Source organism: Crotalus tigris, unplaced genomic scaffold (assembly GCF_016545835.1).
Source record: "Crotalus tigris isolate CLP2741 ecotype Arizona unplaced genomic scaffold, ASM1654583v1 scf7180000023639.2272817, whole genome shotgun sequence".
NCBI classification, from domain to species: domain Eukaryota; kingdom Metazoa; phylum Chordata; class Lepidosauria; order Squamata; family Viperidae; genus Crotalus; species Crotalus tigris.
The window spans coordinates 1,158,510-1,183,269 of NW_024100096.1; the positions used below are offsets into that span (position 1 = coordinate 1,158,510).

The window sequence follows — 24,760 nt, forward strand, 5'->3', positions numbered from 1 at the left end:
GTTTCAAAACAACATCTTAACACTGAAATATCAAAAATATTTCAGAGGTAATTGTATGCTGTCATAGCCCTTAGCAGTTGTGGATGTCAGGAAGATTATATACTTCTGCTTTCTCTCCAGGGCCTTGTCAAATATTTCATTTAATTATCATTCTGAAAAAAATACTTTTTCTTCAAGAGATACAGTAGTAAATGATTAGCTTTCACTCAACTGGCTTTCTTCCCTGTTTTCAGCAACTGCAGTTGGTTCCCCTTCCACTGTGGTCTTTTTCTCATAGTCATTATGCTCTGGTCAGAGTGAACCACCCTCAGTTTGGCTACTAGTTTTTTAAAGGGCTGTGAATGCTGGCATTTTAATCCTTCTGTGTGTTTCTTTGCCAGTTTTATATTTAATCCTTCCTCCTCTAGCAGACATGAGAGCCAGTATGATTTTCTTGATTTCTTCTCTGGCTGGGTGTAAGTAAGTGAGCAGATCTTGTTTTTTTTTTTTTCCCCATACAATTGGCTTCCTCAGTGAAAATGCAAACTGTTTTTGTCCAGATCAAAAACTGAGAATGATGTCCCTTTGGAACTTGGACAGACTGAAGCCAGCTTTTTAGATGAAGCATTTAAAGGATGGTGTGAAAATTAAAATGTAATTTCTCCAACCTCCAAATGTGCTGAGATTCCAACTTCCAGAACTCCCAATGGAAGTCTAGCTTCCAGCTAGACAGAATTCACAGCAAATGCTAATTCAGTAAATTGCAGCTAACCAAGTTGCATTCTAGTGACATACATCAAGTCAATATATGTTATGATCTAATGAAATTTTAAAACTGCATTGACTTACTATGATATGTGCTGGATCGGATAACTTGGTAATTCTATTGCAGAAGCTGGTTGCGATACTAATGGAATTCCAGGCTACAAATTATACACAGAGGAGAATATAGTATTTTAGAGTAACATGAAATAACTGTTTTGCTTTAAAAGTTTACCAGAATATAATCATAGCACAGAATAGGTAATACTCAGGACTGGTCTGCTTTGTTATTAACATTCTCTGAGTTAAATTTATGGGTTGCAAATATTTCATTACCATCTTCATCAGGCAGGACATTTGGTGTGTGAGATTCATTGGTTGGGAAGATTTATATGATATAATCTCAAAACATGCAGAAAATAAAACATTTTCTTCTGTGCATCAACATCCCCCAAATTATACTCACTGTTAGAAATATCATTTTAAATAGTATTTTAAAACACTATCATCCATCATTTATGTTTTAAAAACTTTAATATACATTCCATGAGATTTCCTTAGAATTCCATATTATTTTCTTTTTTTAACGTTCACATACATTTTTACTGTAGATAAAATAACATAGATTATATTCTTGTTAAAAAAAGTAACAGAATATTACAGCTCCAACCTGTCTACTGCCTCTACCAGTGTAATTGTTCGATTACCCTAAATCAACAGTTCACAAACAATGTGTATTTACAATGCAACTTCACATATTGTCATTCCTTTAGCATTTCAATTTTCAAGTACAATTTTTCATTGAATTACATGTTATTTGTTTAGAGTAAAAAAAAATGACACGCTATTAGAGACTGTGTGGCTCCCTTCTGTTGGAATTCATTCATCTTTGATATTTTTGTCTTGTTCTTAACATTAAAAGACAATCCCTGGGGGTCCATGACAGTTCGCCACGGCTAACTCACCATGGCCAATTTGCCATGGACAATTCGCCCACGGCCAGGTTGCCACAGAACAATTCAGTGCGGGACGAGAGTTACACTAATATCAAAGAAATAGTGGAATAGATTGTTAAAGAAAGGATGCAAAAGGAGAGACAGAATGAAATGTGAATGGCAAAAATTAAAATAATTTTTATTTTAAATAAGAATTGTTAAATTGTCCTGCAGCGAGTTGTCCCATGGCGAGTTGTCCCATTCCCCAATCCCTGGACCCTTTAACTTAAAAAAACAAAGCTAGCAGTAATTTTACTAATTTTCCAGTTGAAGCTCTATGTATCACAGCACCAGGCCTATTCTTTAGGCTTCCCTTACCTAAATTCGCATCCTGAAGGAGGGTCTAAAATTACTAGTTTCATTTCCTCATTAGCAGAAACAAGTGTCCCTTCCCCATCGCTGGGGAGGACCACCACTGGAGAGACCTCAGGACCTTTGGTGGCACCTTCACTCTTTGGTTTGAGGAGCCTATCCCCACTCTTTGGAACGGAAGTAGGAATCACTGGAGATCTCTGGAGAGTAGCCTTGCCCAAGGTACGATTGTGAGGCATGACACCATCTTTCCTAGCAGCTGTGAGAGTGTAGCCAGCGTTGAGGACCGTTTCCTTCGGATGAGCCTGACCAGGGTTCGAATGCTGTGTTGACGGTCCTGAGAGAGATGCACCGTGCACTTTTGTGTGTCTATGACCGCTCCCAGATGAAGAAGACAGTTTGAGGGAACGGTCTGACTAAAAGTTTACTGAGAACCCGTGGTCTTGAAGGATTTTCAGAGTCAGTGCCAGGTCTGACTGTGCTGTCTGGGCCGATGAGGATTGGATAAGAATGTTGTCCAGATAGCATTGGATGCGCACCGGAATTGTTCTCAAGTGCACGGCGATTGTTGCCAATACCTTTGTGAACACCCTGGGAACTGAAGAAAGTCCAAAAGGTAGGGCCCTGTATTGGAAGTGTTGACCTGTGTGGTAGAACCTGAGGAACCTCCGGTGATCCGGAAGTATGGGAATGTGAAGGTAGGCCTCCGTCAGATCTATGGACGTCAGAAGGTCCCCCTTCCTAATGCTTGCTAATATCGAGCGAAGGGTTTGCATTTTGAATTTTTTATACTCCAGGTGTCTATTCAGACTCTTTAGGTCTAGTATTACTCTCCACCCCCGCCCCCAATTCTTTGGGACTATGAATAGGATGGAATAGAATCCTTGTCCCCACTGATCTCTTTCTACTGGTTCTATAGCTTGAATGTCCAGGAGGTGTTGGATGGCCTCCTTGGTGAGGTTCTTCTTGATCAGATCTTTTGGAGATAGGCAAGGAATGAACCGGTTCGGGGGTGTTGAGAGGAATTCTAGGGATAGGCCAAATCTGATAGTATTTAGGACCCAGAGGTCCGTAGTGGTGGCTTGCCATTTGTGAGCAAAAAGGGCTAGTCGGCCACCAATGGGGGGCCCCCTGGGCCGTCACTTGGATCTGCGGTAGGGATGCCCCCCGGCTCCTCAAAAGGGCCGTCTTGCTTGGGCCTGTTGTCTGAACCTGTCCCTGTTATTGTTTCTCTCACCTTGACGGTCCGATCTGGGCTGATAGGGACGGGAAAAGGTCCCCTGATCCATGCCTGCATCAGGTCGGAAGGCCGGTCTGCGGGAATAGGAGGGAGCTCTCCTCTCCATCCTTTTTGTCAGGTGGGCCAGGATCTTGCGTTTGTCCTTATTTTCAATTAGGTAAGGGTCAAGCACCTCGCCAAAGAGCCGGCCACCCTTATAGGGTGCCGCCGCTAAACGCCATTTAGCCTTCATGTCCGCTCTCCAATGCTTGAGCCACAGCAATCTGCATGCACCATTGTACGCTATTGCTCTGGCAGAGAAATTGGTTGCGTGTAAGGAGGAATCTGACATGAGCTTCACTGCCGCCACTAACTTTCTTAAATTCTGGTGAGTTTTCTCCTCCACTGGGGGAACTCTTGACTGGAGTTGGCGCAGCCAAAGAAGAGATGTCCTGGCGAAAAAGGAAGCAGTGATGCCTGCCTTGATTGCCCACGCCGAGGCCTGGTGTGCCCTGCGGAAGATGAGGTCCATCTTCTTGTCTTCTGATTTCAGGGCCTCCGCTGCATCCCCGGCTATCGAGGGTGGAGAAAAGAGGGTTGAAATGGGTTCATCTATTGTTGGCACTTCTATTATCTCTGATAGTGCCGGATTTATGTTGAACATTTTCTTGTCTGCCTCCCTCCCCATTGGGAGGAAGGAATCTGGTGCCCCCATGTTGTTCTGAACAGAATCAAAGAAGAGAGGTGGACAGGGGACAAAGTGTTGGGTATAGGTGGGCTGTGAAAACACTTTGTTGTTTGTGACCTTACTAGTTGAGGGATTGGTGGAGGTTTCTTTCTGCGGAATCGGGGTCCTCTCTATATTTGCAGTGCCACTGGCTTTATGTAGCAGCGTCTTGAATAAGGACAGAACAGTCCTACAAACGGGAGAGGATCTGGAGATACATCCTCTTCGTCAGACAGTCTCTGATCTGTCAGCTCATGGTCCTCTGCAGGAGATCTCCTGCCTCTGGAGGACCTGGAGGAGGAAATAGAGTCTTGGTACTCAGAGGCTCCCCTTGAGAAAAGCAGGAGCCATCCCTAGAGGCCACAGACCTTGTTCTGGAACAATGGTGTCTTGAGGAGGCCATGGCCTGTGCGACAGCCTGAGATATCAGGGATTGAAGGTGCTCTGAAGACATTGCTCCATGATTATCTGAGCGATGGGTGACTGCTTCTGAACCCAGATCTCCAGGCCCTTTGCTTAGGGGAGAGCCGTCCCCCTGTTCCGTATCAGCCTCTGTTTCCAGAGGTTCCTGGCTGGGCTATCTTGTGCCAAAAATTTCCTCCTCCCTGTAATTGGGTGGCTCCAATTCATCTTCAGTGGAGTTTTGTCTCCTTTCGGCTCGCGAGAATTGTCTCTCTAGAGCCTGGTGATGTCGCTTAGCCTCCCTATCCGCTGTTTTGGAAGGCCTTTTGGCCTTCCAAAAGGCCTTCCAAAGATGTTGCCTTGGCCTTGATCTTCCTAGCCACCTCCTGCTTGGGTGATCTCTGTCTTTTACGAGCAGGTGGGCTGGTGGTGGCAGGTTCCTGCACTGTTTGAACTGTGCTGGTATCTGCCATTCTTAACTGGAATAAAATTCAATTCCGGTCTGGTTCAGGGTAATTGTGAGCTGATCTATGTCTTATGCTCTTCAATTATTACTATTATTATTAATATCAATTTTTTATTTTTTTAATTATTATTATTACTTTAATTATTATTATTATTCCTATGTGGCTAGGAAGAAGGATTGAGCTTGGGTGAGTTGAGGTTGTTATTGGTCAAACCCAAGTCTCTCTCGTGTCTCCCTCAACTGAATTTCCTGGAGACTGCCCAAAGAAAAAAACAACTGTGCTTGTATTCAGTGGAATACGGTCAGCGTGAGTTGCAAGGGAGTTGCAGAGATGCAGGGAAACTCTGTGAGGGAGCTGCGGAGTTTAAAAGTCCTCCGCCGACCAGCTAATCCCCGCTTCAGGCAATGGAAAATAACAGGAACCTTCGAGGTCTTTAGTTGAATTTAGGGCAAGAGCCTTGGAGAGCTATGATATTCCTCTGCAGCTCACCAGCCCCCTATTGTTCCCACGCGGCTCGCCAACTTCCATATGATCTGCGGGAGGTTTAAATTGCCCGCTGATCAGCTATGCTAATGTATTCCGAATTTGCTTTGGCTATCCTGGCTAGCTTTGTGGGACGATTGGTTTGGGGGGGGGGAAATGAGATTGTCTCTCCCTTTGTTCAGGGTCACACTTGGTGACCGGGAAATGGCGTCCGGTTCCTTGTTTGTCTGGTGATCGGCTGGGCTCAGGCCAGCCTCGTGGTTGAACTGCAATCCGGCAGCAGAAAGGGCTCAAATGAACAGCCGTTCCTTCTTGCAGTACCTCCCCCACCACGGATTGACCAAAATATACGACCTTAAAGAAGAATCACTTCAGGAGTCAAGAATTCAGTCTAAACGGGCTCAAGACTAGTCGAGACTGGGTCAGGGAGGTTCCAAGAGGAGAGGTGGAGAAAAATTGGACGACTAGTCTGCGGGCAGAAGACGAAGTTAACCCATTGGTGGATTCTCCACTCGTCACGCTGGAGAATGAACTTTTACAACCTTTATAATGATTTAGCTTTCTTTTTTAAAAAAATGTTTCAGGACCAAATATTTTAGTTCAATGTTGAATAATCTGTTTACTAATGAACAGAGGGGGATAGGATCCTATCACCTACACTTGGTAACTTTTTCTGCTACACATCCATTCCTTTTTCATGGATATTTTCATAATACTATAAACCCATCAGATTATCTACCTTGAAGTGTAATTTAATGACATACATACCAAAGTGCTCAAAACAGATGACGATACTATCCTAGTAGTGACGTGTACATTTTCAATATTTTTAAGATACTGAATAAAAAAAAAATATTTGCCATTATGAGAGTAGAAATATCATCAAAGTAAGAATCTGTGGTTGGATCGGGTTTTCTATGGTGAGTTGTCTTCATATAATGTATAACTGGGCAAGTGATAAAGTCACGATGCAAGAATTAAGCAAATATAGCATGTGTCATATTTTTGGTCCAGAGGTAAGGGCTACTATTAGGAAAATCCAAACTATGTGCATAGTAAATTAAGTAGCATAACATATAATTCTCTCCCTGTCTGCCATCTACATATTTCTAAGGGTGTGTTAAACTAACTACTTTACTTTTGATCAGTATTAAAATAGACACAATAAAGGATCAATCTTTTTTTTTCTTCAAAAACTAGCTTTTCTCAAACTATAAAGAACTACTTCCTCTGAAGCATGAATGATTGAAAGAATGAGTGGCACAGTTGTAATGTACACTTTCAAATGAGTCTAGTGATAAAATATTGAATTTATGGACATACTGTGTTTCTGGACAGCTATTTGTGGCAACAATTTGTAAGCCATCTGTGCCTCTGCTGAAATGACTAGAAATCATAGTGAATTGTATTGCTTAAAAAATTCAGATATCAACAATAAAACGAGTTCATCTTTTTTACGAAATTAGAAACAGTTGTAAACAATATTTTCTTCTAATTATATAAAACTGTTTGTTGACACTTCAGTTAGAGAGGACAAGTACAGTGCAGATGTTTAACAATAGTTTGGAGGTTGTTGAGCAAGTACTTCTAAAGAATGGCTATATCATCTCTTGGTAATATTCAAATAGCTCATTTGCTAGACTTTTTTTTTTTAAGGGATTGTCTTACAGCCATTACACCCAAATACATATCGAAAGAAACCTGAAGATCCTGAAACAATTTCAGAAAAATCCAACCATATTTACAACATACATTATATGAAAATATGTACCATCCATAGATTCTGGCTGCATAAATTATTTAAAAGGCCACTTGTAACACCACTTACATTACATGTAAATTTAATTGCACACATGCATACCCATTTACCTTAACTTTGAAATTTAAGGAACAGAAGAAAGCTAGAATTAGGTTCCTCTACATCACCACTTTAATACATTTTGCATTGTCCAGTAATAGTTTATTTCTATATTATTCTTTCATAATATATTTAAACCAAAGAATAGTACTAACTCTTTCAATAAATGTTGTTCTTATGTACATCCCAATATGCAGTTATACAAAGTAAAGACTGTACGTTACCGTTACAAAGCCTTTCATAATACATAAAAGCTTTAAGCTATGTAACATTTAAGCCAAAATAAGTACAACTGAATAACTGAACATAAAAAGTCTGGCTGAAACCCTGTCCTAGACTGTTTCACTGGAATCAATCCCTCTTTGCTAGAAAGAAATTATTATATCCCATTGGAAAATCAGGGTATGCGTAAGCAATCATGGGACCATCCTGAGACTATCAAATAGTATTGAGTACATTCTGATACTTGTTTATTTCAACTCACTTCGTAGTCTGTATGTTCTCAATATAGCATTTGTGATCAGCATACCTTCTATTTTTTAAAACCATTTCTTTCTGGGACGTTATTGTCTTACAGACTGATTAAGTAGCTCATAAAATCTTTTCTAACATTAAAATATTTCAAGCAAGCGAGAACCGAATTTCTTTTCTCCTGGGAGATGTGTTCTCATATACATTCAAACAAATTTTTAGAATCTAAAGCTACAGCAGCACTTGTTTCAAGTTAGGGTGCATGTGGTTGCAATAAAGTATATAAAATAATAGAAATCTCACTCTCTCTTAAAACACAAAGGATCTTATTATACAAATAGCATTTGTGCTGACCCCATGACATAGTGGTTCAGTTCACTGGGCTTTCCAATCGACAAACTCCTCCTTCAATTGCTACCGACTGTCCTGCCACAGCTCCATGTGGAAGCCTTGAAATGTGAGTCTGTAAAGAAACATGTGAGAATTTGAGAACTTAACAAATAAAACGGGACAAAAAAAAAACCCTGATTAACAAGAATGAACAAATAAGCCTACATTCTTAAATATGCTGCAAGTAACTGCGACTATTCCACTCAAAGCGGCTGAGACGAGGCTGCGTTACAATTCTAGATGCTACCTGAAGGACAATTGAGTATTTGGAGGAATAGGGGACTAGGGTCACCTTGTGAGTGATAAATGAATTGGCAAGACCATCTCAGCCTGTTGTAGTAAATACAAACCAGCTTCTGATATCATGATGATGGAATGCCTAAAAGTAGATGTATAAGAGGCATCCTGGTAGTTAAGGGAGAACAGAGTCATTATGGAAGTGCTTCTTGAGTCCAGGGGATAGGGGAAGCATGAGATAAAGACTCAGAATAATCCCACCTTAATTGCACTAGATATAAGTTGTGCAGGGAAATTATATTGCTATATCTCCCTACTAGCAAAAAAGATCTTTCCAGAAATCCAAATGGTACTTTTTTTCTGAGTTTGCCAATCCTTCAGAGCTTGACAATTCTTCTGAATTGTGTTCTTTTAAGAATTTTCCAATGGTTTTTTTCGTTGTATCAGAAGTAGTGTCAAGAAACTGATGCTGGGTTACTATTCTTTAGCAACTAGGTCATTGGCTTACAAAGTCCCATAAAATTCCAACTTGACTCTCCAGGTTTTGAAGTCAGTGCCATCTAATTCCAGAGAAATACTGAATACTTTTTAACATTGCCTAAATTCAGTGGTGGATTAGATGAGGGAAAATAAGATGAAATTTAATCCAAACAGAATGAAGATTCCTTTGGTCAATAGAAAACTAGATTAGGGGATTGGAGTTCAGCTTGTTCTGGATAGGTTTGCATTTTCCTCTGCAAAAAGAGAACCACGGCCAAGGAGTGCAATTTGATCCTCAGCCCTAACTTGATAAATAACTAAGGAATTATGACAAGGAGCATAATTGCATCTGGCATGCAAACTATAACCATTCCTGGGCTGGTCTCATTGCATAGTAGTTACCCATAACCAAGTTGCTTTCTGTCTTGAGTGCTGCAATGCATTCTTATATGGGCTAGTCCTGAAAAGTATCCAGAACTTGCAATTGGTAAAAAATATAGGAATGAGACTGTGAGATTTCAGGGCGACATAATAGCAACACCAAAATATCAGCACTGGTTGTGAGATGCCATTTAAAATGTCAAACTTTGCAGCCCTAAATGATTACCTGATGCACCACCTATAGAATATAGAGGGAATGGCCATGAGGGACAGGAGGAAGAGCCACCACCTAGGCAATGGTTAGATAAAAGCAGCTTGAGTTTGGGGCAAGAATGTAACATGATTAAATATTTTGGACAGTTCACATGAAAGGAGTGGGAGCACATTCAGACTTGGAATATTTTGTTACTATAGCTTTACAATATAAGTCAGTGGTTCTCAACCTTTTTAATGCCGCGACCCCCAACCGGTCGTAAGTCAAGGACTACTCAACTGGTCGTAAGTCGAGGACTACTCAACCGGTGCAGCACCGTTTGCAGAATGGGACTTTTGGCAGGCTCAGCAGGGCAGAGACAGCCTGGACAATTCCTATTGGATTTTGAACGCCAATAGAATTAGACTCTATTCAAGAGAGTCTATTCTATTGGCTTTCAAAAGCCAATAGAATAAAAGGGAGTAGCACAGCTAAGGAAAAGGGGGGGGGGAAATGGCGGACTGCGTTGTTTGGCGACCCCCGTGAAATGGTTGTTTGACCCCAAATGGGGTCCCGACCTACAGGTTGAGAACCACTGATATAAGTTGTATTAACCTACATGTCATTGGTTTTCTAGTTTGGTCTATCTTGAAAGGATGACATAACCTTTCACATTACAAATCTGTCCAGACAGTAAGATCTCTAGAAAGTCCTTCTGTCCTGGAGAGCAGAAATTGCTCCTGCCATCAAAAATTATGTATTGTGTATAAAAAAACAGACTCCCTCTCTAGGGAAAATGCTATGGAATGCATTCTCCCTAGAACTCACTGCTTCCTAAAAATTTGTAAAAAAAAACAAAAACAAAACCCACCAGTTCTTTAGAGGTTAATGCCTTCATTGTCTGCATTTTGTTCATTTCATTAATTTTACTTATTGTGCTTTTTGTAAATTTGTGTGCAATTATAAATTGCAATCCTTTTAAGGGTTCATTTTAAACATAAAGTTGGCAATAAATAAGAAATATACATGCATTTGAAATCAAAAGGATAAATTTAAGGTTCTGAATTATATTTCCTATTCATTAATACAGAATCTTAAGACTTTAGAATTGAACAATGATTATTCAATAACTATGTAACATTGTAGCTGATTAAAAAAAGCTGAACACACAAACCACACAATTTGTTGTAAGCAATATTAAAAAACAATATTGTTATAGACTTATAAATGCAGATATGACTTGGATGGAATTTTATGGAATTTTCTACTGTAAATGTCTACTTTTCTTAAGGTAAAACAATACGCTAAAAGAATGCAAGTTTTATCAAAGTAAGCACTGGACAAAAAAGTTACACAATACAGTGCAACTTGACAGTTCTGACGCCATAGGGCAGAAATGTAAATGTATTCTGCATATTTAAAAAAAATATGTTTAATGCTTCATGACAGACAAGTCTTTTGGCTGACTTTTGCAGAAGTACAACACACATCCATATAAACCAATGCCAATGCATTGCTGAGAGATGAGGCACTACGTCACCTGCAAGCTGACAGAAAAACAAAGACTTTTGGTGGTTAGCTGTTTAATTGTAGTGTAGTCACATTGGGGCATTACCCATAAATACCAGCAAATGAAAGTACTTCAAAACATCTTGCACTTAAAGCATTCAAAGAACACTGAGGAAAACATTTCGGATGTTTTGATAACACAAATGCCCTTCAATAATAAACTACCAATAATAAATTACCAGTTAATAATACAGAGTACTCATCAAGCCAATCTCGGGTATAAAACCTCCAGAATTAATGATCTATGCATTGTTGTCATTGAGACATTTCCTTTTTCACCTAGTTCTAGAGAAGGAAGCAACTTTATGCCAGCACTCTGTTCATTATATGATCCACCATTGCACGTTTGACAGACCCTCTCCAGGCTCCATATGAAACCCTCTAGTGAAGGGGAACTTAGCACATCATGTGAAATCCTGCTACAATAGTTGACCGTTTATGTGATCAGGAATTTCCTCTTGATATTTACCCTGAACTTCCTCTTCTGCATTTTTAACTTTCTTTGATCCTTCGCTCTGAGGTAAAAGCGAAATCAGTCCACTCCTGTGTAATAGTTCTTCTGATATTTGAAAACTGCTATTGTAGTTCAGCCACTTTTTCTCTCAGCTAACTATAACCAGATCCTTTAACCTTCTTCATAGGGTTTAGTTTCCCTAATTCTAATCAGCCAAAGCTTGACGAGTAAACATTACTGAACCCTGGGCCATAGGGCCCTTAGTGGGTGTGGACATTTTCCCACATCTAGCTTTGGGGCTTACATTATAGTTTTTCTTTTCATGGAAATGCCCATGTTCTCATATATTTTGGTGATTATTCAATCTTCAGTTGTTTGTAGGGATACACAGCTTTCCACTGCAAACACAGTGGCATACAATGTTGTCGTTCATTTGAATTTTTTCAACAGTCTAATATTAAAATTGTTTTGAAGAATGGAAAAATATATACATTTCACAACATAAAACAATTAAAAACTAGGGACAGATTCAGGATTCATAGCATTAGCTCAAAGAATAAGGAATATGTTTAAAATTGGCTATTACATTTAGAAACCCAGCAGTTTTAGTAACTAAGCACTCAAAAATTAGATTCTAAATGAATTAGTTTAGAACTTGAAATTCTAGAGAGTATAAATTTTGGAAAACCAAGTATAAAAATCCAAGGGGAATAAAAGAAGTGAATATGATACTCTTAACATGGATTTTAGAAATTTATCTTATCTTTGACGAAACAAGAGTTCTATAGTTGAAGCAGAAAGTATAAGTTATAAACAATACACATTTAGAAAAAAACACCATTAGAATTCATGAAGTCGTTACTGAATAAATAGTTAAGACTGAAACTCAAAGAAAGTATTAAAGCAGAGATAAAACTGAGTTAGCTCCATTACGATGAGTGATTCTCCTTCTGGCAACCATGTACAGCATTTGAGAAACAAAAGAGTGTGTACCCCACAATAATAAGTACTTCCATTCCTACCACCCATACATAAACCCACAATGAAATTATACCACAAATTCTTCCCTCAAGTGCTCACTTAAGTCTCTCTATAATCTCCAAGAAGATCTGAATACAGATTTTTCTACATTACTTTTTCAATATGGTTTCAAAGAAACACACTGCTAATTTTAGGAAGCATCACATTGAAAGAGAGAAATGGTACAAATGAGTTAAATTGAACTGTGGCCCAAAATAACATTTCTGCAAGCAAATGGATTCTTTCCTTCCAGCCAGCCATTTTTCATCTTCCTCCTCAAAATGTATTTTAAGACTGCCTAAATATGGTTGATGGAAAAGATACAATAGTTACACTTACAAACTCTGTGAGTTATTATTTTAAGTGAAATCATGATTGTGAACCATTTTATAAATTAAGCAACTCTTAATGCCATCTTCTGTTACACTTTCCTGGAAAGCTATTATTGCCAAGTGATAAACTGCCAACCATGGAGAGTCAAAGACAAAGAAAGCAGGTACTTGAAAATAAAGTGACAGTATGGTAAGCATTCAAGAAAAAGAAAAATCAATAATCCTGTGAAGTGCAATTCGTTAATTGACACATACAAAAATTACTAGATTTCCCCCCCCCCCTCTAAAATTCCCCAGTCAGTTCCAGAATGTAATATATATTCTTCTAAGTTACATAGAAGAAAAAATAGTTTGGCTAATAACTCCAAGACATGTTGGTACAATACCTAAATATCACTTTAAGAATAAAAATCCCATCTGCTGAATTTTCAGAAGTCCAGCAAGTACTTGTCTAAGAAACCTGAGAGACGTTAAAGAGTACAATAGATATATCACATATATGGATGGTAGAATCAAATAGATTCCTAATTATATTTAAATAGGAACGTTTGTTCAAATATAAATCACACACACTACATACAGATGGGTGAGAGATACAGGTTCATCATCTGTTTCACAGTAAGTATGTGTTAGTTGCAATGGGAATTAGTGTTTTAAAAACAATTATTGAGCACTATTACGGCAGTCGGCATGACGCTTCTGTTTTATCCTGATATACTTACTTTCTGGGTTTTCATCTGGGGTTTTTAAAATAGTACAGTGTAAGTTGAACCTTCCTTGTTATCACTAAGTTTTCACATCTTCCAAGATCATAGAATTCTACCTTTTCCAAGAGCATCTTATTTGTTGATCTCCATCGGGACCAAGCATAGCATTTGTGGTTCAAGAAAACATTTGCAACCACAGGTTCAAAGAAAGAGAAGAAAGAGGGATTAACACTGCTGAGGGAAGGTCGTAAACATAATTTAAAAGTGAACCAAGAAGAGCAGCTGCATCTTTCAGTCCAATCAACCTGGCCAGCTGGAGAATTTGCCAGCAGTATGAAAACAATGCACACCAGATGTCCAATGAAAGATCTACAAGTAAGAAAATAAAAGATCTCTGGGCATAACCCTGAGCTATTAGTCTTTTTAGCATCAAGGTCGCAGTGGGCATCATCAAAACAGATACAACTTTAGCAATTGCATTACTTCTAATCTAATATTTAATTTAGCTCTGTGCCAATAAAGTATTAATGCTTTTCTCCCACAGCATATACGTAAAACCCCTATTACGCTCCAAAATTAATTTTTTTTTTTAATATCGATGTATACCATGAAATACTGAAAGAAATCATAAAGGGGGAGAATGTGATTTGCAAGCTTTGTTTTCTAAGTTTATGAGAAATAATTTTTAAAAACCCAGCTAAAAACCCAGTGCCTGCATGAGAAGCAATATACAGTTAGTCCTTGATTTACCAGTTTGTTTAGTGATCATTTAAATTTACAACAGCACTGAAAAAAGTGACTTATGACCATTTTTCACACGACCATAACAGCATCCCCATGATCATGTGATCAAATTTCAGATGCTTGACAAATGACTTGTACTTATGCAATATCTGGGTTCATGTGATCACCTTTTGTGATCTTCTGACAAGCAGAGTCAATGGGGAAGCCAGATTCACCTTAACAACTGCAGTAATTCACTTAACAACTGTGGCAAGAAAGGTTGTAAAATGGGGCAAAACTCACTTAACAATTATCTCGCTTACCAACAGAAATGTTGGACTCAATTGTGGTCATAAGTTGAGGACTACCTGTATTGTAGTGTAATACTACAAACAAACAAGGCAATTACAAATGGCCAAATTGAATAATTGGAAACTGAAATGATTCTAGTTTGCAGCTTTAGTAATTTGAACAACAACTTGCAAATCTAAAATTGTGCCTTAGACATGCCCACAATCTGATGATGTTGAACTACATCTTCAGCATCCACAGTATTAGTTATGCTGAGACTGCTGGGAGTTGTGGTTGGCAACATCTGGAGGCCACATATTGTGCATCCATGCTATAAAGAACCTGGCCACAACGGCCTGTTTAATGGGCCATTCTGTGGACAAGTTTATTTTTCTTAGCCATTCTGAAAGCAAGTCTATTTTTTTCTTCACCAATCCACTGTTTCGTCCAGCTCATAAAACTTCATGACCTCAATTTCACCTCAGTTATGCATCTACTTTCGATAGCATTTCCTCCCTCTCATGCAAAGCATAGTTTGTGGTCAAAGTTCTGGAGTAGTCTAAACTTGAGCAAGTAGTGATGGCAAAAAAAAAAAAAAAGCTTTCTGCACAACCCTTTTAGTGTAACCTTTTTAGCTATTCATTTTCCATTTGTTTATTCTAGCTATTTCAATTATGCTATCGAAAACAGGCCAGTTCAAACATCATGGTTTGGCAACTTGGAGTATTCTGTGGGTACAACCATGAAAGAGAGGCGAAACAGCATGAGCCACTTGGCATCTTACAAACATAAACCATAGTTTGGCCATGCTACCTGAGTTGCACAAGAGTTTCTGTGGCCATGGAAAGCCACGTGACAAATTAAACAATGGAATTAATTTTTCTTCAGTTACTTTATTTTTACTTCAGTATAGGAATAACTTAAAACCAGCCTGTTGAATAAAGTAAGGAATTCATTTTTAAGTGGCAACTAGTTTTCACAAGTTATTCTTTGTGGCTTACCTTAGCTTTGCCATCCTGTGCTGACATATATCCCACACACATGCTTTCTGTTGTATGACTCCACAGGAACTCTACTATGAGGAGAAAAAAAAGTGTTTATTTACTAACTGAAGTATCCTGTCTATTTTCCCAATAAATTGCTTAAAAACAAGAAGAAAGAGCCTCTTATTCTTTGAAATAAAATGGATGTTTGTTTGAAAGGTGTATGAAAGACATCCAATTTACTAGAGAGAGAAATATGTGGACTATTGGCTAAAGAAAATCCCCGTTAGTTCCATGTTCCAGTGCTTGAATGCCAGAAACACCAAAGCTCCTTTTGCTTCCCTGTGCCATCCAAGGCAATTTTTAGACAGCGAGGAAATGTTTCTGCTGTCTGCATTAGCAGCTGGGGAGGGCCAAGTCCTTATTTGCTGGAAGGAAAAGATCTTATGGCTCCTTTTTTTAAATGAGAACTTGCCCCCAAATCATCATGCTGTCCCTCCTTCTATTTCTCCCCTATAAAGAAAGAGGGAATGATTTTTATTCTAGAAAAGTGATTCAAAATTATCAGTCTGCCTCAGTCAATGGTTATGTGCGAGTGGCAGGCACACACACCTACCGCTCGCACAAATGAACTTATGTGTATGTTCTCACCCGCCTCTTCTGTGCCCCGGTTCCAAACAGGCTGCGGCATGCTAGTGGGGCACAGCCCAGGGGTTGGAGATCTCTGAGCAAGGGGAATAGCAAACTTCTCCAGAAGGCCTTGGTGATATTCAATACATTAGCTTACACAGTACCTCCCATTTAGTATTCTGTTCTCCACCTCCCGCTTTATACCTATTTCAGAAACCTAGATGTAATTAAAATGTAGTAAGATTTCTTCAGAAAAGAAATTAATAGGCTATCAATTGGTAAGTATTTAAATTCTGCACTGTTTTTATTTTGGTTTTTCAAGTCATAGAGGTAAAATGTAATTATTATATTTAATAATAACTGGATAACTTATTCAAAGCTTACTTCTCATACTTACCTAATAGAGACTGTTTATCCTGTGAAGAGTTAGGCTCTGCAGAACACCTACAAGAGCGGAGAACTATCACTCCTCCCAGAACACCATCTTCATTGGCTAAAAAAGGTGAACCTATGGAGAAATGGGAGGCAAGAAGAGAATCATGGAAAATTAATCTTATTTCTTTTTTTTTTAAATGGATGCTGGCTGTCCCCCATAATATGTAAGAAATATAACCACTGCCTTACTCCACCTGCAATGGATCAGACTGAAAGATGCCCTTCCTCTCACTGATTTTTTTTTTTTTACATCAGATAATTGCAAAAATGAAACCATTGCTAACTAACCATACATTTTCGTTGTGTAGTAGTTCTAAGACAGGCAAGATATTTCAATATGGCCTAAAATTCATCTTGTCATAACAATGTTTGATAAAAATATAATAACAATATTTTGTCTTTTGTTTTCTTCTGTATGTTTAATTTGCCTATTTCAAAAGTGTGAATCAAATACTGTCAGTTACTATAGTATCAAAAAACCCAAGCTTTTCCTGTCAAGATGTACTAAAAGATATGGTCTTCAGAGGAAGATGATAGCTACTATACCACAAAAAGGACAATTCATCTGAAGTTAAACAATAGACTGTAATACACTGGGCCTAGTATGTGAACTTTAAAAAAAGCTGTCCAAAGCCCCTGCTATTTGTAATACTGTGCCCATTATGCTGAGAAATCCCTTTGAAACCCTGGAAAATGAGCAAAACACAACTGCTTAACAAATGTTCCTTTCAAATTTGAAACATACTTTTAAAAGGTGCTACACCAGAAGTTGTAATTAATTTTAAATTAGCCAACTAAAACTTATGCATACCACTTTTTATTTTTGGTTCAGCTTCAAATTAATGTCATATATTTTAAAATGTGGAAAGAATTTTATGGTCACGCCACAAGATTAAATGCAAATGTAACAAGTCAGTTAAGGGCAGAGAGTCTTTGATCGCACATTTGTTTAATATTTATTGCCCACATATCAAGCAACAATAGTAGAAGACTATATATATATTCCACTGATTTTAATGACACTTTTAAATCACAACCAACTTCAGCTGCATCGACTAATTTTACCTGCAGTGGTTAGATTGAAAGATGCCCTTTCACTCACAGTGTGTGTGCTTTCTTTTACATCAGATAATTGCAACAATGAAATTATTGCTAACTAACTATACATTTTTGTCAGGTTGTACTCATAGTTTTAAGATAGGCAATACATTTCAATATGATCTAGAATTCATCTTGTGTTGAAATTATATTTTTTCTTATGTTTGTTTTCCTCCTTATGTTTAATTTGCTTTAATCACTGTATTTTTTTATACTATAGTATCAGTGATGTATTTTTTCTTTGCTACACAAACAAAACAGTCTTGTTATGTGTTATTTACTTACAACAATAGTAGAAGGATGTGCTAAACATTTGACCTTCATCTCATGTGGCTGAGCAAGGAAACATTTCATCATTTTAAAACCGTAAAATGTGCATTAAGAAGACAGGAAAAAGAGGCTACCAGAAGGCCATGGCAGAACATGAGAGAATAAGGACCAAAACAACAGTGATGTTGTATGGAGCTTAGTGAAACCCAGCAGCAATTCGAAAGTATTTTATTAACCTAGTTTTTCAAATATACTCAGTTTCTAATAAAAGCAGTATTTAAACATTTCAAAAATTGTAAGACAATTATTTCATCCACATTTGCAAGAAGTCCCATAAGTCAGGGGTCCCCAACCCCCGGTCCGTGGACTGGTAAAAGGCTGCAGCATGCCGGCAACCTGTCCGCACAAGCCCCATCTGTGGGATGCAGGTAGCACACAAAACCACACACTGTCTGGTCCGTGGAAAAACCTTTCTCTATGGAACCGGTTCCTGGTGCCCAAAATGTTGGGGACCTCTGCCATAAGTTTTAGAGCAACTAGGTTTCCCCAAAGGCCGACTAGGCAATTCTTTCTCCACTATCTATACTTAAATAGTTTATGAACTGAATACAGTAAGGTGTAACTATTATCCAATGATATTTTCTTTCTGCTCCTCTGCAGAAATACATATACAGGTAGTCTTCAAGGTACGAAGGTAATTGGGACTGGAATTTCCATTGCTAAACAGCGGGGTTGAAAAGCGCAGTGTCACACAATTGCATTGCTTAGTGACAGAAATCCCAGCAATCCCCATTGTCATCATTAACCAATTCCCGCTGATCATTAGGCAACGTCCATCCCAATCCAAGTCATTTCTGGCTTGGGACTTCCTAGCCCTGAGCCTCAAAATGTAACAGGTTACCTCTTTTTGAACTCCCACTTACCTATCTCCCCTCGCTCCCTCTGTGCTCTTTTGGCCACCCTGTGAGCAGCAGGCCATAGTGGGTGATGGCAGCACCAATGGTGCTGGAGCTGAAGGGACATTTGAGGCCTTTAGCAGTCTCAGCCAGCTGCCGCTGCCATCCCTCAGATTTCTACTTGATGAATGGGCTGCCAAGAATCTGAATTTTGATCACATGACCCTGGGGTGCTGCAATGGCTGTAGCTTAGAGGCCATTTGCTCAGTGCTGCTATAACTTCAGATGGTCATCAAACAAATAGATATTAAAGAAAGATGACCTGTACTCAATTTTAGAAATAATCACTGAACTATTTTTTGGAAATAACCTCATTCTCCCCTCCCCCTGAAGAATAAAAATGCAATAGAGGTAGACTCTGGCCTAAGGAGGTTATAAACACTATTTTTGAGGTTAAGGTACTAAACATTTCTGGATTGCATTATAAACTATCAGACCAATGAAAAGAAGACACTCAGGTTGCCTTGGTAATGTTGGAAAGGATATTTACTATTTATGTAAGTAAATACACAATCTTTGACAGCCAGTTTGGCACAGTGATTAAGGCATCAAGCAAGAAACCCGAAGACTGTAAAGTTTTGTCCCCCATAGCAAACTGCAAGGACTAGTCCAGTAGCCATCAGGAGTCAACCGTCACTCAAAAGCTCAATATATGTAAATATATAAAATGTATCTACCTCTGAACTCTATATTACTTCACTTTTTCAAAGCTTCTAGGCATATTCAAATCTATTAACAAGGAACCTGAAGCATGAGTATTTTTTGCATCGTGCAAATGTTCCACACTCTAATTCATACGCAAGAGATTATCAAAAATGTTTTTTGCAAAACAGTGCATGCATTATTAAAGCAAAATAGCTGAGGTTTTTAAAAGTTTGAAAATACTTTACATGTAGTTTTAAAGAATTACACATATTTCAATTGTTAGGCTCCCAAATCAGCCTGCAAATAAAATAAACATTTACTGAGAAGCTTGCATTCCACAAACTTGGCTGAATTTGAAAGGAATAGATGAGGTATAAAATCCTCTGTTCTGTCCGAAAGATACTTATGTTTACAGAACACTATTTTCATTCTACATCAGTGTGTGGATTCCATCTTTTATCTTTATTAAACCAAAGGTAACTACACAAAACAGTGTAATTCATGTATTCCGCTTCCAATCCAACCACTACTTAAGTCAAATGTCCTATTAGCTATAAAAATAAGATGAAGAAAACACAGCTGCTACTAGGCTGGTCTTTCATGCACTTTTTAATAAAATTCTGAACATCCATTCAAGTATTCCCAAGAAGGAATATTTAAATGTCTCTCTGGGGAGTTTTATTTTGTGATAATAAGTAGATAAGAAATAAGACTCTAATGTTAAAGAGAACAAAAGTCATAATGTTAAGGGCAGGCTATTAACCTACTTTATTCATCAGAGATGTAAAATTTACACTATAAATTACAGTTCAAACAACTACTGTATCAGTAAAAATCAATATTTAGAATATGTCCAGCATTTTAGCTTTACCATTTAGGTGTACTTTTGCAAAATGAGGTGTTGATTTTGAGATCTGACAGCTCTTAACAAACCCCATGCAGTAGATGTAGGATTTTTTGGATACAGATGGCATGTCTTTAAACACATTAATATTGATTGATGTCATGCATAAAATAACTTTTTTTTAGGCATTTCAGTTCTTTTAACTGTTTACCACTTGTATAATATAGCTCAGGGGTGCAAAAACTCGCCGAGTCACGTGACATGTCACGATGTATCGTGACTTTTTTCCCTTATCAAAGCTGGGATGGGCACAGCTTCCGCGTGACGCATCCAGCCCGCGGGCTGGTAGTTTGACACCCCTGATCTAGCTTACTAAAAAGGTACGGTTGTATTTATATAGACTGAGTTATTTCTCTACAATTACTTTTAAAGCTAGTCCTTGACTATCCAAAATGTGATCACATGACCAAGGGGATATTGCAGTGATTCTAAGTTCCAGGAGTGGTTGTATGTCACTTTTCAGTGCCATCATAATTTGGAATGGTAGTTATACAAATAGCGGCAAGTTGAAGACTACCTATATTAAAAATATGCTAATGTTTGGACTTCCAGTTCCAGGTTACGGCACTCCTAGTCGCACAAAGAGACTCGACTCCTCGTCGGCTAGCCTCCCTCCACCGGTAGACCCTTATGCGGGTCTAAAGTCGCCCTGGAGGGTGTGACTTCTGTCGAAGAGGCTTCGCTCGGCTGTGGAGGAGCAGCGGCTCCTCCAGCTGTCCGGGCCAAACTCTTGAGGGCTGACGGAGAAGAAGATCGGCCAGTAAAATGGCCGATCACTTAGCCGCTAGAAACCGCAAGTCAAAGAACAGCTAAGCTTGAAAACCCACCGTGGTGAATCCGGGTGAGATCTTTTTTCTTTTGTTCCTCTCTTTATGCCTTTTTGCCTTTTTTTTTTTTTTTGCCTGTAAGAGCCCTGTTGGAATTATTTCCCTGGCTTGGAAAGGCAGCTTCTACATGTTTGGGAAGAAAGGCGAACAAAAGAATAGAACAAAGCTTTAAAGACTACATTATATATACATACATACATATATATATATAAATTTTTCTTAAGAATTCTACTATCAGTCTATGCTGTTTTGCCTTTTGTTGAGTATTTCTTCCTCCACCTTTTCCTGAAAAAATAGAAAAAAAGGGAAAAGGAAAAAAAATGACTTTTGAAAAAGATTTCTTAGCTCACTGAGGACATCTACTGGTTAAAAGCTAATACTGTAATTGGAAAGGAGATGGTTTTGGCCTTCAAACTGTTCTTTAAGAGAAAGATAATTTGATGTAGCTGAACAATTTTTAAAATGGAGTTGCACTCATATTTAAATTGTAAACTTATTCTGGAAAAGATGTATGAGGCTAAAGAAGAAATATGTCATACAATGAAAGAGCTTACTACAGGATTAAGAGCCAGAATTTCTCCTTCAAACTTCAAAATTGACTTTCAGACTACACCTGATTCTTTTATAAAACAGATTATACAAGAAGAGGACTTAACTGAGAATAAAGAGAAATTGATTTTGCCTTATAAGCAATTCACTTATGGTGTTGAGGACCAGAAAAAGCAAAGACTGAGACTTGAAATGTTAAAGCAACGAGACTTTATGGTTAAGAGAATCAGAGGGCCAATGCAGAGGCCAAGATGGTTCTCACTGATCCAAATGATACTACAAGCAATAAAGAGAGACTTATCAGCTGGAAGGGAAGCTCTGCTATGGAAACCTACTTGGCATAAGAAGAAACCCAGAATAAGATTGAAAAAAAGTGAAAGTTAACAGTTTTATGTAATGAACTAAAGGCAACCTAGAATTATGGACTGATTTAAGGGCTAACATTATGAGTTAGATGTAAGAGAAATGGGCGACTAATGGAAGATATATAAAGTTTATCTATATGATAAGTACTATTTCTAACAAGATGATTTATTTGTTTGATGCTCAATGAATTGAAATAATTTAAGGTTTGATGCTATCTTGTCAACCTAAAGAGATTGATTGATGGATTAGATAGCTCTAGGATAGATCAATATTTTAGCTTAAAAAGGAGATATTTTTAGGTAATGGATTAAAGGTAATCTAGAATTATGGGTTGATTTTAGGATTAAGACTGTAAGTTAGAAGTAAGAGAAAAAGGGGTGATTAATAGAATATATATTAAATTGATTAAGAGTGTGTTCTTTTTTCTTTTTTAGGACAATAGGGTTACTTGTAAGAAAATTATTATGTAATGTTGAGTTAATCTAATAAAATGATTTGTTTGTTTGATAACACGGATGTTATTAGTTATGACAATTAATTGGATGTAATTTGAATTCTGTTATTGGATCGAAATGACTTAAGGTCTATTTTCTTCTGTCAGCTTAAAGAGATTGATTAATTGATGGACTACATACGTATAGGATAGATTAATATTTTATTTTAATTAAGGGATATTAGTGGAAGAAGAATTAAATAAGATTTATGATAAAATCAAGGAACTAGAATATATTTGGAAGGGATACCCGAATTGATAATGTTTGTCCTTAAAGTTAATTTGATTATGGTAGTGTAAATTTCTAAAGCTTTAAAAATAGGTATAGGTTGAATAAATTTAAGTTAGAATTGGACTATTTTAAATAAATTATGTTACCTAAAGGAAAAAGAGAGGAAATACTAGATGTATTGATTGAATTATGTATATATGTTTTGTTTTTGGATGTTTGTCTACCCTAACACCACGATGTGCCTTGAGCACTTGTAAAAACTAAAAAACCAATAAAATTTCTTTTACAAAAAATATGCTAATGTTTTACAATTAGGATAGAGAACAGCTATTTTATCTATAGATCGATAAATTAATTACTATGATAGTAGATAAAGTAGAGATTACAGATGAGAATTGATATTTCATAGATTTTAGATCATTAGAACAAAAAAAGAGAAACAAAACCACATTTAAAAAGAGAACCAAAACCACATTTAAAAAGCATACTTAGACAAAATAATTCACACATTCATATTATACCTTTTAATTGTTCTTAGCTCTTCTGCCTAGAAAACTTTTTAAAGAATATTTTCTTTTTACAAAGTTTTTACAGAAAATGGAAGTAAAGCATGTGAGAGTAAATGGACTGTGTTCGGAATGATTAGTGCTGAACAGGGTAAGGCAACAATGTATAGTGTCTCCTTATTATTGTATAAATCTGTATATGAAAATATGAGAAATGTTAAAGCATTTCAATGTTGTTAGAAAAGTAGTATATCTTATGCAGTCTGTCATGTAGAATGAATGTTGGGTGAAAAGCAGAATTATGTAGCCCACTTTGTTGAGTGGAAATGAGAATTGGTGTATCAGGAGAAATGTTAAAGTAAGCTGAATTCAAAGGGACTAGGGAATTTAGATATACTGTATACCAAGAATGAATAGATTTTGTGAACCGAACACAAAAGTGTATTCACTTCACAACAATAAAAAAATTACGGATTTTAATTTTGTTCATATCAAGAGAATGTAAAATAATCAAACTGCAAAACATACAAAGGAGAGGAAGACTGAGAAAGTCATGCTTGAATAGAGGTAATAAGATTTTCAAAAAGAGACATTTTTTTAAAAAAAAATAATGTATGAATTGGTAAAAGCAGGGATAATTTGCAAGGATAGAAAATTATGGAGCAATATATGAATAGTGTTGATGTAAACAAGATTTAGTTCCATTTCCTTTTCTTTTCTCTATTGCCTTTTGTTTGTTTACTACTTCTTTTTCTGCATAATCTGCTTATTCTGAAATTGAATAGAATAACAGATGTCTATGTATATATATTGTACTAAAAACTCATTTATGTGTTTAGATTTTTCATCTTTTATACTAATTTGAATATTTTTCTAAGACTTTGATATAAACAACGTAATACACACAGCTCAATCTCCCAGTCTTCCATTTTCTTCCAACACTGCCCTTAGAATTTCATCCTTTTGTAACATTTATTTAGATTTTATAGTGAATCTTTCATTCATTTAAACACATATGGCTGCTACTTTGTACCAGCCCTGTGATTCCGAGGTTGACTGACTTACGTTCAGTAAATGTGAATTGAGTAATCTGAAGTTTCAATCCTTCATTTCACTATCTTCCAGATAATCTATAGCTATAAGTGCCTTACTGTTTAAGAGGAAAGCATTTGTAGGCAGAGACCCTTCTAGGAGGCTTGATGCAGGTTTTCATACAAGCGGAGGAATGAATATTATCTTTTATCATTGGTAGGCAACACATAAACAATGTGGTAGTCTCACATTGCAATGAACAAGGACATGCATTCAATTTTGAGTTACTATGATTGTTGGCCGAGCAGGGACAAAACTAGCCAGAGAAATGATTGAAGGAGTGCTGGTTTACTACCAGCCTATCAGGTTCTTAGGAGCTAAG

General features: G+C 37.4%; 1 protein-coding gene across 5 annotated transcripts in view; it reads right to left on the bottom strand.

The window, feature by feature from the left end:
• Window positions 1-1,319: 1,319 nt before the first annotated feature.
• TASP1 (taspase 1) overlaps window positions 1,320-24,760 on the bottom strand; it is a 57,102-nt gene continuing 33,661 nt past the window's right edge. For 4 of the 5 annotated variants that reach the window (XM_039320479.1, XM_039320478.1, XM_039320477.1 and 1 more), the window contains 3 exons: window positions 16,463-16,573; window positions 15,454-15,527; window positions 1,320-8,138 (listed from right to left, as the gene is read on the bottom strand). In XM_039320479.1, the coding sequence (XP_039176413.1) occupies window positions 8,046-8,138; window positions 15,454-15,527; window positions 16,463-16,573 (278 nt within the window). In that variant the 3' untranslated portion in view covers window positions 1,320-8,045. The remainder of the gene's footprint in view (window positions 8,139-15,453; window positions 15,528-16,462; window positions 16,574-24,760) is intronic. The other variant, XM_039320480.1, reaches the window with a different exon arrangement.